The following is a 19,566-nucleotide window of genomic DNA, read 5'->3' on the forward strand; positions in this document are numbered from 1 at the left end:
ATGTAAAAAGAACAATCCCGATTTTGCTGGTAAGCCATAGTGCCATAGGAAGTTTATATGCTTAACCGCAACTTTAGAAGATCACCCGTTGCTTCAATACTACATTTCCAATACCCCATATTTCAAGTGGAGCTTCTCTATTAATGCCAATTAGTGCTGATATATGGAAAGTTCGAGTCTCTGAACTCTCATTTAAAAAGCTTGAGACTGTCCAAATTCATTTCACTTAGAACCCATAATTATAGGGCCCAGGGGCCCCTCTGAAAGATTTAGCACTCCCTGCACACTTTAACAACTTTATAAATGTGTTCCAGCAAGCCATTATCAATATAAGCTCTGCAAGAGCAAGAGCAAAAAACCAACTTCCCTGCAAGTTGCAAGTATTCCTTTCATCATCATCATAGGCAGTCCCTCGGAATCGAGGAAGACTTGCTTCCACTCTTAAAATAAGTCCTTAGGTGACTGAACAGTCCAATACGAGAATCACAGTCCCTGTCACAGGTGGGACAGATAGTCATTGAGGGAAGGGGAGAGTGGGACAGGTTTGCCACACGCTCTTTCCGCTGCCTGCGCTTGATTACTGCATGCTCTCGGCGACAAGACTCGAGGTACTCAGCGTCCTCCCTGATACACATCCTCCACTTAGGGCGATCTTTGGCCAGGGACTCACAGGTGTCAGTGGAGATGTTGCACTTTTTCAGGGAGGCTTTGAGGGTGTCCCTGTAACGTTTCCTCTGCCCACCTTTGGCTCGTTTTCCGTGAAGGAGTTTCAAGTAGAGTGCTTGCTTTGGGAGTCTTGTGTCTGGCATGAGAACGATGTGGCCTACTCAGCGGGGCTGATCAAGTGTGGTCAGTGCTCCAAAGCTGGGGATGTTGGCCTGGTCGAGGACGCCAATGTTGGTGTGTCTGTCCTCCCAGGAGATTTGTAGCATCTTGCGGAGGCATCGTTGGTGATATTTCTCCAGCGACTTGAGGTGTCTACTGTACATGGTCGATGTCTGTGAGCCATACAGGAGGGCGGGTATTACTACAGCCCTGTAGACCATGAGCTTGGTGGCAGTTTTGAGGGCCTGGTCTTCAAACACTCTTTTCCTCAGGTGACTGAAGGCTGCACTGGCGCATTGGAGGCGGCGTTGAATCTCGTCGTCAATGCCTGCTCTAGAAACATAGAAAATAGGTGCAGGAGTAGGCCATTCGGCCCTTTGAGCCTGCACCGCTGTTCAATAAGATCATGGCTGATCATTCCCTCAGTACACCTTTCCTGCTTTCTCTCCATACCCCTTGATCCCCTTAGCCATAAGGGCCATATCTAACTCCCTCTTGAATATATCCAATGAACTGGCATCAACAACTCTCTGCGGCAGGGAATTCCATAGGTTAGCAACGCTCTGAGTGGAGAAGTTTCTCCTCATCTCAGTCCTAAATAGCCTACCCCTTATCCTAAGACTATATCCCCTGGATCTGGACATCCCCAACATCGGGAACATTCTTTCCACATTGAACCTGTCCAGTCCCGTAAGAATCTTATACGTTTCTATGAGAACCCCTCTCATCCTTCTAAACTCCAGTGAATAAAGACCCAGTTGATCCAGTCTCTCCTCATATGACAGCCCAGTCATCCCTGAACCTTTGTTGCACTCCCTCAATAGCAAGAACGTCCTTCCTCAGATTAGGAGACCAAAACTGAACACAATATTCCAGGTGAGGCCTCACTAAGGCCCTGTACAACTGCAGTAAGACCTCCCTGCTCCTATACTCAAATCCCCTAGCTATGAAAGCCAGCATACCATTTGCCTTCTTCACCGCCTGCTCTACCTGCATGCCCACTTTCATTGACTGATGAACCATGACACCCAGGTCTCATTGCACCTCCCCTTTCCCTAATCTGTCACCATTCAGATAATATTCTGCCTTCGTGTTTTTGCCCCCAAAGTGGATAACCTCACATTTATCCACATTATACTGCATCTGCCATGCATTTGCCCACTCACCTAACCTGTCCAAGTCACCCTGTAGCCTCTTAGCGCCTCCTCACAGCTCACACCGCCACCTAGTTTAGTGCAATCCACAAACTTGGAGATATTACACTCAATTCCTTCATCTAAATCGTTAATGTATATTGTAAAGAGCTGAGGTCCCAGCACTGAGCCCTGCTGCACTCCACTAGTCACTGCCTGCCATTCTGAAAAGGACCCGTTTATCCCGACTCTCTGCTTCCTGTCTGCCAACCAGTTCTCTATCCACTTCAGTACAGTACCCCCAGTACCATGCGCCTTGATTTTGCACACCAATCTCATGTGCAGGACCTTGTCAAAAGCCTTTCGAAAGTCCAAATACACCACATCCACTAGTTCTCCCTTGTCCACTCTGCTAGTTACATCCTCAAAAAATTCCAGAAGATTCATCAAGCATGATTTCCCTTTCATAAATCCATGCTGACTGGGTCCAATCCTGTCACTGCTGTCCAAATGCGCTGCTATTTCACCCTTAATGATTGATTCCAACATTTTCCCCACTACTGATGTCAGGCTAACCGGTCTATAATTACCCGTTTTCTCTCTCCCTCCTTTTTTAAAAAGTGGTGTTACATTAGCTACCCTCCAGTCCATAGGAACTGATCCAGGGTCAATATACTGTTGTAAAATGATCACCAATGCATCCTCTATTTCTAGGGCCCCTTCCTTAAGTACTCTGGGATGCAGACTATCAGGCCCTGGGGATTTATCGGCCTTCAATCCCATCAAATTCCCAAACACAATTTCCCGCCTGATAAGGAAATCCTTCAGTTCCTCCTTCTCACTAGACCTACTGTCCTCTAGTACATTCGGTATGTTATTTGTGTCTTCCTTCGTGAAGACAGAACCAAAGTATTTGTTCAATTGGTCTGCCATTTCTTTGTTCCCCATTATAAATTCACCTGAATCCGACAGCAAGGGACCTACATTTGCATTCACTAGTCTTTTTCTCTTCACATATTTATAGAAGCTTTTGCAGTCAGTTTTTATGTTCCCTGCAAGCTTCCTTTCGTATTCTATTTTCCCCCTCTAAATTAAACCCTTAGTCTTCCTCTGTTGAATTCTAAATTTCTCCCAGTCCTCAGGTTTGTTGCTTTTTCTAGCCAAATTATATGCCTCTTCCTTGGCTTTAACACTAGCCTTGATTTCCCTTGTTAGCCATGGTTGAGCCACCTTCCCCGTTTTATTTTTACTCCAGACAGGGATGTACAATTGCTGAAGTTCATCCATGTGATCTTTAAATGTTTGCCATTGCTTATCCACCGTCAACCCTTTAAGTATCCTTTGCCAGTCTATTCTAGCCATTTCACGCCTTATACCGTCAAAGTTACCTTTCCTTAAGTTCAGGACCCTAGTTTCCGAATTAACTGTGTCACTCTCCATCTTAATAAAGAATTCTACCATATTATGGTCACTCTTCCCCAAGGGGCCTCGCACAAAAAGATTGCTAATTAGTCCTTTTTCATTACACATCACCCAGTCTAGGATGGCCAGCTCTCTAGTTGGTCTAGAAAACCATCCCTAATACACTCCAGGAAATCCTCCTCCACCGCATTATTACCAGTTTGGTTAGCCCAATCTATATGTAGATTAAAGTCGCCCATGATAGCTGCTGTACCTTTATTGCACACATCCCTTATATCTTGTTTGATGCTATCCACAACCTCACTACTACTGTTTGGAGGTCTGTACACAACTCCCACTAGCGTTTTCTGCCCTTTGGAATTCCACAGCTCCACCCATACCGATTCCACATCATCCAGGCTAATGTCCCTCCATATTATTGCATTAATTTTCTCTTTAACCAGCATCGCCACTCCACCTCCTTTTCCTTTCTGTCTATCCTTCCTAAATGTTGAATACCCTCGGATGTTAAGTTCCCAGCCTTGGTCACCCTGGAGCAATGTCTCCGTGATGCCAATTATATCATACCTGTTAACTGCTATCGGCGCAGTTAATTCGTCAACCTTATTCCGAATACTCCTCGCATTGAGGCACAGAGCCTTCAGGCTTGTCTTTTTAACACACTTTTCCCCTTTAGAATTTTGCTGTAATGTGGCCCTTATTTTTTTTGCCTTAGGTTTCTCTGCCCTCCACTTTTACTATTCTCCTTTCTATCCTTTGCTTCTGACTCCATTTTATTTCCCTCTGTATCCCTGCATAGGTTCCCATCCCCCGCCACATTAGTTTAACTCCTCCCCAACAGCACGAGCAAACACTCCCCCTATGACATTGGTTCCGGTCCTGCCCAGGTGCAGACCGTCCGGTTTGTTGATAAGATGCTCCCGAGATATGGGAAATGGTCCATGTTGTCCAGGGCCGTGCCGTGGATCTTGATGACTGGGGGCAGTGCTGTGCGGCGAGGACAGGCTGGTGGAGGACCTTTGTTTTACGGATGTTTAGCGTAAGGCCCATGCAGGCGTTGTCCGCGTACTGTAGTTCGACGACAGAGGTTGGGGTGGTCTTGGACCTGACCTGGAGATGGCGAAGGTTGAACAGGTTCCCACTGGTTCTGTAGTTTAGTTCCACTCCAGCGGGGAGCTTGTTGACTGTGAGGTGGAGAATGGCAGCGAGGAAGATTGAGAAGAGGGTTGGGGCGATGACGCAGCCTTGTTTGACTCCAGTCCGGACGTGGATTGGGTCTGTAATGGATTTGTTGGTAAGAAGTGAATGCACGTTCAGCTGTGCATGTATAGGAGAGCATTAATTGAAATGGCAGGTTGTGCATGAAATCAGCGTTGAATGCTGATTGAAGTCACAATCTGTCTCATTTGAATTTTTCCACCACACACATGCAATGACTGCATTACCGACCTGTGCAAAATGGCGGTTGACATTGCACGCACTGGAAGTGAGTGGAAGTGTGGCAGCTGCCGATTTTCCCCCCAAAACTGGCCTTAACTGCTGGCGCTAAGCTGGGGATTTTTAGCAGCCAAGATGTTGAGATACAAAAGGGGCGAAATTGCCCCTTTCTATAGCCCCGTTAGTGCCTCTATGGGGTGCTAACGGGGCGCAAACCACTTTTCGCCCGGTGAAGGGGGCACTTTCACCTCCCGGAGGTTAGTGCCCTGGGCCGTCGCACAGCTGCCGATGATGTCATCGTTGTGTGCGGCATCCCCACACCATCCCGCGCCAAGCGTTTAGCGCCCCGTGGGGGAAATCGCGAGGCTGGTGCGAACGGATATCAACGGCAACTTCGCAGGTTACAAAGCTGATGGACATTCACTCACGGGGTGCTCCTTCAAGGGGAGGGCGCCTGCGCCCCGGACTACCATCTTCCTTTGTCGGCTGACTCTCGGGTCGGCTGAACAATGGCGGCCTTAGCGTGGTCCAGGCCGCCATCATGCAGCCCGGCACTCCGTCTCGGGTTCCGGCTGCTGGCCCGGGCCCTCGCTGCCCTGGTGACCCAATGGAGGTAATCAGAGGCCTTGCAGAGTGCACAGCGGCCCTTACCGCTACATTGAGGGGCGGTAAGAGAAATTCCACGACGGGGGCAGGACTTCTGCAACAGGCACTAAAAGTCCCGACTCCACAAGGTTCGCGCCCCCAATCAGGACGCAGTGCAATTTCTCTCCCCAAGGATTATAATCGTAACATCGGAAATAAGACGTTGTGGTGCAACCTGATTAACATCAACAAAGTTCCGCGGTCATCAAACTTGATGTGCCTTGCAATCCAGTTCTGCTCCAGGAAATGTTCTAACATTCTATGCCGTAAGTCCACCTTCTATACATTAATCATGCATTATGTTATGGGACCTTGACGCCCGGCTTTATACCCGTATGCCAATCAATTTTCTATGTTTTCAAGCCAAGCAGTCATCTGCCAACTTCTACACATTCCACACTAGGCAGAAACAGTCAACTCACGGTTTTACCATGCCATGATCCCATAAACATAAGTTAACCAATGGAGACAATGCGGCTTTCTATGTCGGTCTATCAAGGACAGTTCCAGAATTGCTGTAGTAACAATCTTAAATCTAATGGCCTATTCTACAGAAAACCTGCAAAAAGCACTTTCCTCGTAAAATGACCTTGCAATGTCTCAGAGCATCACAGTGACTATCTGTAAGCTTTATAGTGAATGAAAGGATTCCTTGTACAATTAAGCTGACCTATTTGCCAAAGTAGTTCTTAAAGCACTTTTAGGTAGATACATTGGCAGGAATCTTTTACCCTGGAGTCGGGTCGGATGCATACAGGCCGCATAGCAGGTCAGGAACCCGAAGATTTGAACAGTACGTTCTGCACTATGCATTTAACTTAATGGCCCCAATTAAAACAGTCATCTGCATTTCCGGACCAATTAAATGGAGTGGGTCTGATAATGTCACAGCTGACTCTTTTTCAGCACGGATATTTAAAGCAGCCATGCACACATCTCATTTGAAGGTTGATGTTGGTGTGCAGAAAGTGCTTTCCAGAGCTCTAAATAATGGAATAAAACTGATAAAACTGTGGGTCATGAAGACTGTGGGACAAAGGGCAGCACCAAGATTCACATGTGCCTCCCTGAAAGTGCTGGTGTAGGCAGTAAGAGCACGCAGGGAGATCCGCTTCCCTGGCAACGACAAAAACGGCCACCCAAAGAGACAAAGAGGGCCTCACTGGAGATCGCAGATAAGATCAGCAGCAGGGATGTCGTGCGGAGGACGTGGATCTAGTGCCAGAAAAGATTTAATGATCTCATGAATTCAGGAAAGATGTGTGTAATGTTACACTCACCTACATCCTGATGTAAGTGTCACCCCAATCCCTCAGTCTGCCTTCTCAAGCCCACTCCTGCACATCAGTCCTCACACTAACCTACCTTGCAGGTCCACCTATCCCTCTCTGTCTATGCACCCACTCACATTCCCACTGAAACTCACCCTCATTCTAATGCAATCATAGCAAGTAACACCACAGACGTACGTGATTTGGCAATGTCATACCACTCCCTCATAGTCACCCTCTGCAGATGTACACCATCCATTCCTTACACTCATTCCATCACTCTCACTCAAAGTTCTATGTTTCCCTCCTTGCAGGAGAAGAAAACGCACAACAATAGTCTTCAGCAATTTGACACCAGCAGAGGAGCACACCCTCAAAATCTCTGGAGTTGCAGAGTTGCTGGCAGGAGATGGAAAGAGGGGGACCTTCCATCAACCTGGTGACAAAATTATATCTCATACAGCCACGTGACATACAGCAGTCACTCATATGGTCAGCAGCCAGTGAAATGTCATCATGTGCATAATGGTAACATTATCCATTCTTATAACACTTGTAATTCATCTCTTTACTCTCCCACGGGTCTATCAAGTGCCTCCCACTCCCCCCACCAGTGTCCAACCACAGGAGGAAGACAACTCCTCAGAGGAAGCTCCAGTCTCTGAGCGTGCACTCTCTCCAGACCCATGCGCACTCAACACCAGCGCAGATAAGCACACCTCTGTGGGTCCTGTGCAAGATAGAGTAGTGTTGTCAGCTGGTGTCTCACAGATCACAAGTGAGCAAGAACAGATGGTGGAGACAGGGGCAGCAGTGGCATCTCCTCACTGGAGGGCGCAGGATGCTCCCAGCTCTGCTGAGCTGCATGCAGATGCTGAACTTCGGAGGCCAGCGAGAAAGAGTGTGATCTTGGAGGGGTGACAACTATTGCAGGAGGCTCTGGCAGCTTTTGCAGCTGTGATGTATGCAAATGTACAGAGAATGGAGGAGTCCATCTCCAACATGAGCACCACCATCTCGCAGGCACTGCTAATGACGTACTGTTCCATGGAAAGGATGGCCACCTGCATGGAGCAGCTAATGCATCAGTTCAATGAGAACATGCTTGCGGTGAACAACAAATGGCAGACGCTCATTCACCTCATTTTGAGGAGGGATTTAAACTTTGACTTGGGCATGCATCATCCCATTGTTTTGCAGCAAGCTGCTTTCCAGCTCCTCGTTAACAGGGAAGTGTGAGTGGTCCATGAGAGGGATGATGTTGAGAGGGGAAATGGAAGTGGGGGCTCTTCTCAAAGTGCTCCCACTTCCCCTCCATTGCCTACTCCTCGGACCCTGATGGCCAATTCTGCCCCTGTACAGTTGCAGGAGGAGCAGTTTTTTGCGGGGTCCTCACAGGCTCCAAAACCCAGAGGACGTCAGTCAAAAGTGTCAAAGCAGTCGCAGCAGTGAAGTGATCTGCTTGCCTCTATCTCTGCTGAAGCCACAGGGGTTGCACTTTGTGGAAGCATGCAGAAAAGAAAAAAGACACAATCCTAGATGCACAAGGATAGGTACATGGTTTATGAAAAAATCTTAATGTTAAGTTTCAGTTCTATTTATGATGCACATACATTTTTTTCTTTGCACCACTTTCCTTTCTTGTCTATTTTTGCCTGCTACCTAGGAAGTGGCCTTATCACTTGGAGTGAATGGTGAGACATTACTTAACCTTGAGCTATGGGGCTTTCGGTGACAGGAATGGCTGCTTTGTGGTTTTGTTGTTGGGGAGTTACTGCAGCTGGTTACAGCCATCTGGGTGCACTGGAGCAAGTTAAATACATCTGGCCATTATGAGGACCTCCCGGGCAGCAATGTGCACCACTGCTGGTGACACCACCACCCACCTCAGGTTCGTACTCCACCTCCTTGTCTTCCACTTGTTTGTCCTTCTCCTCTGAAAAGGCTCTGCGCCTTGCTCCTTCTGCAACTCTAATCCTCATTGCTTGCACTATGTTGTGCAGCATGCAACAAATGACAATGATTCTGGAGACCTTGGCTGATGCGTACTGAAGGGCTCCTTCAGATCTGGCAAGGCATCTGAAGCATATCTTCAGCATGCCGATTGCTGCTCTATGACACATCTGGTGGACATGTGTCTGTCATTATAACATTCTTCGGCCTCATTACTTGGCCTCCTTAAGGGTGTGATTAGTCATGTCTTCAGAGAATAGCACTTGTCTCCAAGCAGCCAGCTGGTAAGTCTGTTTGGAGGTGCAAAGAGCTGAGAGAGAGTGGACTGGCGCAGCACGAAAGAGTCTTGACAGCTGCCAGGGAATCTGGCACACACATGCAAGATATGGTTGCAAACAAGCTGTACATTGAGGGAGTGGTAGCTCTTGTGGTTCACAAATACTCCTGGATGATGTGAGGGTGCCTTGATGGCCACATGTGTGCAGTGGATGACGCCCGGCACCCGTGGGAAGGCAGCCAGAGCTGAAAAGCCGAGCACCAACTCAGTAACACTCGCTTTATCAGTGACAAAGTTGACAAAATTAGCTGCTTTGTTAAACATGGTATCAGTCATCTGTGGGCAGTCGACTGCGATATCCTGCTAATGTCTGCTGCAGATCCCTGGAAGGAGCCTGAGGTGAAGAAGTTGAGGGCGTAGGTGAATTTGACAGCCACTGGTAAGGCATGTCCACCAGGTCCTTCTGATAGCAGGTTTTGCTCCAGCAGGCTACAAATGACTGTGGCAACCTGGCGAAATAGCTTGAGCTCCTGAAGCACTGCTGTTCAGTCATTTCTAGTAAGCTCATCCTCTGCCTGTATATCCTGTGTTGGGTATATCGACTCCGGTGCAGTTCAACCCTGCACTGACACCCTCTCTCCTGTGGAGCATCAGGTTATTGAGGAGCTGTTGTGGTTGCTGCTGGTGTTGTGGCTGCTGCTGCTGGGGTTGTTGGTGCTGGGGCTCATCAGTCCTATTCTGAGGTCTAAGGTGAGACAGCATAAGCGGCACCCATGCTGATCTAATAGATAGCAGGTAAAGTGGAGATCAGAGGGCCAACCCCTCAATATTCTGGTAGTGTGACTAGCAATGTGCAAGAGTGGCTGCCGAGGTTGCAGAATTGACCTGCAAACTGCTGACAGCTAAATCCCTGCACAAAATGGAGTCAGCAAGCATCTTTCTAGTAGGCAAGAAAGCAGGTGTAGTGTTTCTCCCAGATTTCAATGAATGGACTTGCACAATGGCCACTGAGCTTCCGTCTCTCCTTCACAGGTGAGATTCCGGAGGTGTGTGAATCCTGTGCCCAAGAAGTTAAAACCAAAGCCTGATGTTAAAAAGCTCTCGTCAGGGTCTCTCAGCAAGCCTTTAAATACTTCAATGAGGTCGCCCACCTCTCCTGAGCATGTCCGTGGCACGCTGGGAATTGCGTCCGTGTTAAATGCAGAAGTCGACAGGGTGACGATGGGTTCCCGACACTCTGACAATTTCCGCGATTTTTACTGCTGACCCGCCCCCAAACCCACACAGGTGGCACTGGGAAAATTCCACCCATTTAAACAGGTTGAACTATGATTCGGGTAAGTATTTCGGTTTAAGGATTCACAGCTAGTTGAAACCTACTGGAAAGCTAAAGTGTCATTCCAATAGATCCACATCTTTTTCATGGCATGCTTAAAAAGGTCCTTTGCTTTACTGTTGGGGTAGTTATTGTTAGAACAAAGGGAAATACGGGGTAATTTGATAGAGGTTTTTAGATGGACACAAACTTCAATGGTTGAAGGGTCCAGAACGAGATTAAATTTAAGATGTTTAGGACAGAGAGCAGCAGAAGCCTTTTGACTCGGAGAGTGTTAGTGATTGGAGTAGTAACCATGGCTGGAAATTTCCTCAGCCACTCCTGCTCTGCTGCTGTAATTTTGTGGAAATGCAGCAGAAACCCCGTTTACACATGTAAATTGGATTTCTGCCACACTTCTAGTGAAGTTACAGTCGCAGAGCAGGAGCAGCTCCAAAGAAAATCCTAACCTATGTCAACATTTATGAATAGGTTAATTCGGTGGTTGAAGGAAAGCGGAATAAAGGGACAACATCCAGACCTGATTAGTAACAGTCACAACACACAAGTACCAACTAATGACTATCTCCAACAAGGGAGAGCCTAACCACTTTCTATTGATATCGTTGTGTACCCCACCATCAAGATCCTGCAGGTCACCATTGACTAGAAGGCACATATACTACAGTAGATCCGAGGCTGGGTATTCTGTGGCAATTGGCTTACTTCTTGGTTCCTTAAAGCCGCTCTACCACCTGCAAAGCACAAGGCAGGAGTGTGATGGAATGTTCTCCACTTGTCTGTATGGTTGCATCTGCAAGAGGTTCAATGCCATCCAGGACAAAGCAGTATACTTGATTGTCTAATTAGTAAAGAAATAAGGGACAAGATTGCCCGTGGGGGTGGTAGCCTTCTGGAGCCGGGACTTTCTGTGCCCGGTGCAAAAGCCCCACCCCGCCGCGGAATTGCCTTTACCACCACTCAAACGAAGCGGTCTGCACTCTGATGCGCTCCACTTCCTTTGGGGGCAGTGCTGATGGAACAACTATGCTCCGTGTAGTGCTGATGTGTTTCAATGCCCCTCCCCTTCGCTTAAAGGGGAGGGCCGCTGTGCACTCTGCAAGGTCTCTGATGGCCTCCACTAGTTTACCAGGGCAGCGTGCGACCCGTCCAGCAGCCTGGCACCCAAAACGGTGGGCCGGGCTGCACAATGGCGGCCCAGACCACACAAGAGCCGTCATTGTTGAGCTGACCCGAGAGTCGGCAAGCAAAAAAAGATGCCGGCCTGGGGCGCCTTGCGAAGGGATGTTGACCAGCTTTGTGACCCACTGACATCCGCTCGCCCCAATCCGCGGGGCAATTTCCATGGCGAAGCGTTAAGGGGTTGGCACGGGGCGGTGAGGAGCCGTCGTGCACGACGATGACATCATCACTGGTTGCACGGCGGCCCGGGGCGCTAACCGTTGGGCGCGCATAAACTTCTGGGCAATTTCCCGGGAGGCAGTAACGTCTCCTCCCCCGGATGAAAAGGCTTCTCCATCCCATCAGCAGCCCCCGGAGGTGCTAACGGGGCTATAAAAAGGGTCAATTTCGCCCCCTAAAGATTTAAATAGTAGCACATACCTTGATGCATTTTTAAGTGAGCTGCAGTTGTATATCTATTTATATTATAAATGCATAAACTAATGTACGCTGTACTTTGTTTCAATATCAACTTGATTTTTAAGTCTTGTATATATTTTCTGAACTGTTTTCTTATGGTTCTATTATAGAAGGCTTGACACAAAGCATAGAAGAGGAACTGAGGCAACGTATAATGTCTAGAGCTTCTAAGTCTCAAATGCCACGTATGAAGAACGTAGCTAGAGAACTGAAGGTATTGCATTAAAATCTTCTCAGAAGATGGCAACTTGTGTTTACATACTAGAAGAAAACATTTAGCAAATGCATCTGTCTGAACAATTTTGGTCATTATTTAACCAGCTTGCTGGCATTTTTTGTAATAACATGTTGCACTTATATAGTGCTAGAACCTCCATTTTTGTGTTTATCGCCCAAAAATAGGCGTTATTTTCGGCGGAAAAAAAGGGTTTTCAGATCGCCGGCTTCTCGCCTATTCTCAAAGCACCTAGTCTCCATTTTTAAAAATGGGCGTTACTGCGAGCGATATGAAATGGGCGGTAGCGTTAAATTTTTTTGACCTTCTGCCGTAAAGTATGGCTGTCCTTAGCAACAGCATGGCAACGCTCGATTCCCGCGATTCAGGAAGTCAAGCGTCATTATGACATGCGCACAAGAGGACACAGAGAGAGAGGGAGCTCAGAGGGACTGATGGCGTGTCTGGGTGTGGTGTGGCTGCTTTGGGAGGAAGGAGGGAGACTTTAGAGCTTCACAGCAAGTAGGCAAACAAAAATTAGCTGTTACCAGCCACATATTTGCCCGAATTTGGCCTATAATGGAGGCATCACAGCACGCTGTGGGGACTGATGCTGGCGAGAGCAGTGAGGTGGGAGAGGAGCACATTGGAGGGCGCAAAAGAGCCAGGAAGTTCTCGGACGAGGCAAATGCCTCCTTCCTGCTGGAGGTCGAGTCACGCTGAGGTGATTTGACCCAGGGAGGACGTGGGAAGCCCATCCCAAAGGCCTACCAAAGGATATGGACCAAGATAGCAGAGGTGGTCTCGTCGGCCACCAATGAAGTTCGTGAGGGCAACCAATGCCGCAAACGATGGAACGACCTTCTGGGATCCGCAAGAGTAAGTATTACATTGATTTACATGTACTTATGTATTTATGTAATTTGATTTGTAACAGTCATGAGTGACTATCATCAGATGTGAGGTCTTGCACTTTTACCGGGAATGTTTTACTCAAAGCCTGCAGTCACGGTTTACGTCTTTAGGTAAAGAATGATAATAGTCACAATAATCATGATTACATCTGTTATATCAGTCTCTGTGATAGTACCTAGCAATAATATCACGAAATGATCTCATGCCATGTCGTCCAGAAGAAGCTATCAATGGTGAGGTCCATGTAGAGGCGAATGGGTGGGGGCCACCAGTTCTCAGCGACATCACTGAGATGGAGGAGTGGGTGCTAGCACTCATGGGGAAGTACCCCCGGATGGCCATGCAGGCATCTGCAGACCCTGAAGTGATGCCACGTAAGTAAAGCTTACACCATTGCGTGATGTGAAGTCAATAGATGCCACATCCACTCATATTCGAGCAATCATATATGATAGATGATTGATAAATGTTTCATAGAAATAATGCTGGCCTAATGAAAATCATTGCAATGCACAATGTGTTGATAATCATGAAATGTGATGTCTGCGATGATTTTGAGAGCGGTGGTGCTTTTGTCGTGCATATGCTGTGTGTAGCGCTGAACTCACCTTGTCACCCTAGCACCCCCTCCTCCTCTAATAACCTCATTTGCATTTTGCAGCTCAGCCAGCAGCGCGTCCCAAGGCAAGACCACAAAGGCCAGGTGGTGGGGACGCGGGGCCCGACTCTCCGGACAATCCTACATCTGGTGCTGAGGAGCTCCGATTCTCGCTTGTCAATCCACTGGGTCTGTTCTTCATGGATGAGAGCACGGATTTCGAGGAACCCGCATCACGACGCTCCAGAAGCCATTCCACCCCAAGGCCATCTAATGGTCCTCCGATCATTCCCGCCTCCACTCTGGAGGTACTGGCCCCAAGCACCTCGCCATAGGGCACTCCATTTGTCCCCAGGATGGCGCCGACCCCACGGAGGTCTCATGGACGTGGCAGGTCTGTTCCATGAATGCCACATGATAGCGGAGAAATGGTACAGTTGTCCAGGAGGACTTTAGACTGTAGACATTGGTGACCAGCTCATCGAAGCCTTGGAGGGCATATCCCGACAGCTGGCCACCATGACCGAGTACATTCCACGGATGGCGGAGGCCCTGGATGCGATAGCCAGGAACACTGTTGGCACAGACCTCCCAATGGGCCCCGAACGTGGCACTCCACCCCTAGGTTCCGCACCACCACTGCGAACAACAGATGAGAGGAAGGACCAAGATCCTGCTTCTGCATCAGAGAATGTTGCCCCTTGGCATCCCTCACTCCCATACCCATGCAACGACCGTATCTGCCTTCATCCTCCCCCCAATGAGGCACCACCTGAGAAGCTCCTCGGCCAGGCGCCGTGGAGCGAGGAGGGGAACGGTGAGACGTGGGGAGAAGAAGGGGAGGGGAATTGTTGTAATGTATGGGGAGAGAGGACCACCCTCCTGCTTTGCCGTTGTATTCTGTGTTGCTCGACATGTTGAACATTTGATTGATGTTAATGTTGGAAAAAGTGGGGTGTGGGCGGGGGTTGGGTGTTATTGCCTGTGATACTTATGATTTCAGACTAATGTTGGTATAACATTTTTGTTATTGAACGTAACCTTGTTGCGCATTGTCTCAAATAGTTGCACCGTTACATACTGATGATTCCTTAACATGAAAGGGTTAAACACAACTTAACATCAATCAATGTAAACATTAACGGACACCAAGGTGATGGGCACCATTGATGTCTGAGCTGCACACACAGCAGCTTTCAGGCAAATCGTTCAGCTATCAGCTCCTCACGTAAGAGTCTTGCAGCTATGTAGCCACCACGGGCTCTTTCCTGCGGTCTGTAGGGGGTCATGGGCATGATTGCATAGCCAGCCTGATTCTCTGGCCCTAGGTCAGCGTCCAGCCCCTCATCGTCCTGTTCCTCTCTCTCATGTGGTGGAACATCAGTGCCTTCTGGCAATTCTTGGCCCCTCCTGATAGCCAGGTTGTGCAGCATGGAGCACACGACCACGAATTTACCTACTTGCTCAGGGTTGTATTGTAGCTCCCCTCCTGAGTGGTCAAGACATCTGAAGCACTACTTAAGCACAGTTATTGTTTGGTGGCCCCATTGCATTGAAAGCATAATAGCGATTGATTTCCTCACTAAAATACACCTAGAGTAAACCCCCAATAATCCAGAGTCTGAAAATATGTCTATTGAGATGTTCACTTCACCTCCAGAGTCGATGCAAATTCCCCCGAAGTTGAGGCAGCCTTTTGAATGAAGTGACCTGCGATTTTAAAAATGCCAGCCACACCGCTGGCGTTCGTTCAGAACAGTTCCACTTTGTCTGGCTGTTTTTTTTGACGAGCGATATTGTGGCCGATATGTGTGCGAGGTGGTGAAAGTGACGGTGGGCATTTGTTTCGCCAAATGTGCTCTTTACGACAAAAAAAATGGGCGGGCGGTATTATTGAATCTTGCCGTTAATTCCGTGCTGAAAGAAACGCTGGGCGATATTATGGGTATTGATTTCGCCCAATCTGATGATTCCGCCCAAAAAAGTGGGCGGACGGTAATATTTTTTCCCGGCGTTAAGCGCATGGGGAAAGTAACGCTCGGCGATAAGTTTCCTAAAAATGCCCGTCAGTTTCCATTTTGTGCCAAACTGGGCGATATCTGGGCGTTACCCATCATTTCAGCGGTAAAATGGGCCTTAAGTAGGCGTTAAGCATGCAAAAAAGTGGAGGTTCTAGCCCATAGTGCCTTTAAAGTATAAAAATATCCCAAGTAGCTTCACAGCGGTATAATCAAAAAATGGTTGTTCATCCACAGAAGGCGATATTAGGAAAGGTGGCGAATAGCTTCCTCAAAGAGGTGGGTTTTAAGGAAGATCTTATGGAGGTGGCGAGATGGTGGAGTGTAGGGAGGAAACTCCAGTAAGGTTCTACTGATGAATGATTTTTCTTATAAACATCTCAGTTTGCTGCTTCTTGGGTAATCTTTAAATGGCCATGCTGGCAATGCATGACACACTGGGAGTATGCAGGGGTTGGCATGAAATAATCAGCTTAAGCAACTCTTAAAGGTTGCAAGTTGCTTAGAAGGAACAAAACTGCCTTCAAATTTACATAGTGGCAGGAGCAAGGCATAGAGACAGAACAACGCCATTCAAAGATGCTGCTTTGGAGGTGTTTCAGAGAAGGGTGCACCATTCTGGAGCAGAACCAGCCCAGCGCGTTTCCCAGCCCAATTGGATGGAGCGGATGTGGTGACATCATTCATGGCACATCTTGAGCCGGTTTCCTTAAAGGGACTATGACCACCTTACTTCAGACGTTTATGCTGTCAGTGGTCTACAGCATTCAGATGCTGCAAACACTGACAATCACTGCACAGAGGTGCTGTGCTGCACCCAGGTTCTCCCATGACTCCCTCCATATGCTTATGGAGGGAGTCAGAGCATGCAGGCAGGTCCTCTTGCCTTCCGCTGGGTGGCAGAGACCTCTCCAGGAGACCAAGACAGCTTGGTTGCACATTACAGAGGAGGTCACAAGGAGGTATGTCGTCAGGAGGACCTGGGTGCAGTGATGCAAACCTTTCAATTATCTCATTAGATCAGTAAACATAAGTACAAAACCACACTCGCCTTCATCCTGCTGTGCCTCTCATCAGATACCTATCACCCAGCCTTCCCTACCCTACCCCTCCACATCCTTACTCACACCAACTTATCCTGCACGTCTGTCCAGCCCTCTCTTTCTCTATCTATGTTATCACATTCCCATCTCACTAACCACCCCTCACACTCACCCTCATCCTAGTGCAATTATACCAACTAACAACACACAAGGGTAGCCACTTGGGTGTTTTATCCAATATTCATTTAAAGTTTCTGTTAATGTGCTGTCAAACATTGAAATCTTTATTTTCAACACTTTGCATTCTTGGACAGATTTGTGTACACCTATGGAAGTGGCTTAGTGAGTATTAGTGAATGGTAAAACATAAAAGTGCTCCCCCCCTCCCCCACAATGGTGATGAGTGTCAAAGGAATGGCTTGGGCATTGTAGTGGTGTTTTATGCTGTTGGTATGGGGTAGTGCCAACCTGGCACAGTATGTGGCAGCCAGAGTGTACAGCGTCAAGTGAAGTAAATGTGGCCATGGTGAGACCATCCCTGGCCTCCCGGGCAGCAATGTGCTCAGGTGCTGATGCCCTGTGTCCTGTGCAGCATCAGGGCATCAGCACCTGAGAAGGTTAGTATTGGTGTTGGTGTTGCTGGGGTGCCTGGTGCTGCTGGTGTTGGGGCTGATCATGGTCTGTTTCTGAGGAACAAGGTGAAACAGTATGAACGGTACCCATGCCGATGGAATAGATGGCAGGTGAAGTTGAGATGACAGAAGCAATCTGTCAATGGTGAGAGATTTGTTCCAATGAGGTGACACTGGATGGAGAGTATGCTCTAAACACTTGCATCCTGCATAAAGCTCAATCTGTGTTCAAAATGGAGTAAACAACAGCTTCTCTGCTTGGAAAGTGAACAGCTCCAAGGTAGGAGCTTTTATAGTACATTTCAAGCTGTCAAATAATCAGTTGATTCAATGGCCACTCAACCTCTGCCTCAGGTGTGATCCACGATCAGTGTGGGCCCTGTGGGTGAGCAGTTAAAGTTAAACGGTAAGGTTGAAACTATTATTAAGGGTCTGTTAACAAGCCAATAATTGCTTGAATTGGGTTGCCCGCCTCTGCGGATCAGGTCCAATCCGAGATCACAGACGCACCATTGGGACCGGTGCATTGTGGCAGGATGACGGCGGGTTCCTGACCCGCTATCCAAAAAATTACATTTCCCACCCAAATCACCACCAATCCTGCCCAGTGACCCCCTGGAAAATTCCTGCCTATATGTTTCAATGAGATCACCTCTGATTCTTCTGAATTGCAGAGAATGTAGGCCCATTCTACTCAATCCCTCCTCATGGGACAGCCCTCTTATCCCAGGAATCAATGTAGTCAATCTTCAGTGCATCCTCTCTTAGCCAAGTATATCCTTCCTTTAGATAAATAGACCCAAAACTGTACACAGTAGGCCAGGTCTCACCAAAGCCCTATATAATTGAAGCAGAACTTGCTTACTCTTATATTGCAATAAAGACTAATATAATTGCCTTCCTAATTGCTTGCTGTACCTGCATGTTAACTTTCTGTGAATTTTGTACAGGGACACTTAAATCCCTCTGAACACCAACATTACCCAATCTCTCACCATTTTAAAAACATTCTGCTTTTCTATTTTTCCGACAAAGTGGATAACTTCACACTTCTCCACATTATATTCCATCTGCCATGTTTGTTGCCTACTCACTTAACCTGTCTATATCCCATTGCAGTCTCTTTACGTCCTCCTCGCAGCTTACTTTCCCATGTAGCTTTGTATTGTCAGTAAACTGGGATATATTATACTCTGTAAACCTCAACTAAGTCATTAATAAATAGCTGATCCTTGCAGCACTCCACTAGCTTTCATTCCTACTCTCTGCTTTCTGTCTGTTAACCAATCCTCAATCTATACTAATATGTTAGTCCTAATCCCATGAGTTCTAATCTTGTGCAACAACTTTTTATGTCAGCATCTTAGGCAGTCCCTCGAATAGAGGATGACTTGCTTCCACGTCAAAAAGTTCATAGGTGTTTCAATGAAGGACCTAAAATTCCGGTCCCGAACTACATGTTGAAAGGTGGAAGATGCCTGTGCGTGGATTTTTTTAATGTGTGGTGATCGTTGCACACCAGCCACCACACGGGCTTGACAGAGCTAGGTCTTGGTCCAGTGGCAAGGATTAACCAAGATGACTGGAGAGCTGCTCTGCTGCACACATATCGCAGTGTGGACTGGCCTGTGCTGCTCCTAGGCCCTCGCCTCTTCTGGGCCCCGAACTCACGGCTCTCCTGGGCCACGATCACATCCTCTACAATCTCTTGCCGTTCCTTCGCCCTGACCTCGCCGCTCCTGCTGTACCTGACTACGCTCCAATCACCGACCTGGACCTTGGTGATGTCCCTTTTCACTGCCGTTGCTCTCCTGCTCCAGCACGTGCTGCTCCCTGGAGTGGTACGCCGCCACGCTGCTCTTTTGCTCCCCGGCCTGCTCCGATGGTGCTCGCAGGCCAGGGGCCGCGCAGACTACTGGGTCACTCAAACATCCATAGTAGCAAATTCTATATTTTATTTCTCTCGCCACAAAAGTTAGAAGCTTAAGTGTCAGTTTTATTATGTTTGTAACACAGATGAGACTGCACACAGGGAGGTTAAAGTAACAGTGACCTCAGTCTTTATTAAGACACTCCAGAGTGAGGAACAGGCCTTAGGGGCCGGCTTATACACAGTGTTCCCAATGGATGCTGGGATCCCTTGGAACTGCAGGGGATGTGCTCCCTGGTGGCGGAACATGGGAGTGCATGCTTTACAGATACACAA

General features: G+C 47.9%; 1 protein-coding gene across 1 annotated transcript in view; it reads left to right on the top strand.

Annotated features, from left to right (window-relative positions):
* LOC139274682 (cilium assembly protein DZIP1-like) overlaps nt 1-19,566 on the top strand; it is a 455,193-nt gene that overhangs the window by 379,489 nt on the left and 56,138 nt on the right. The window contains exon 15 of the mRNA XM_070891361.1: nt 12,051-12,154. Within this exon, the coding sequence (XP_070747462.1) occupies nt 12,051-12,154 (104 nt within the window). The remainder of the gene's footprint in view (nt 1-12,050; nt 12,155-19,566) is intronic.

This window comes from Pristiophorus japonicus, chromosome 10 (assembly GCF_044704955.1).
Source record: "Pristiophorus japonicus isolate sPriJap1 chromosome 10, sPriJap1.hap1, whole genome shotgun sequence".
Lineage (NCBI taxonomy): Eukaryota > Metazoa > Chordata > Chondrichthyes > Pristiophoridae > Pristiophorus > Pristiophorus japonicus.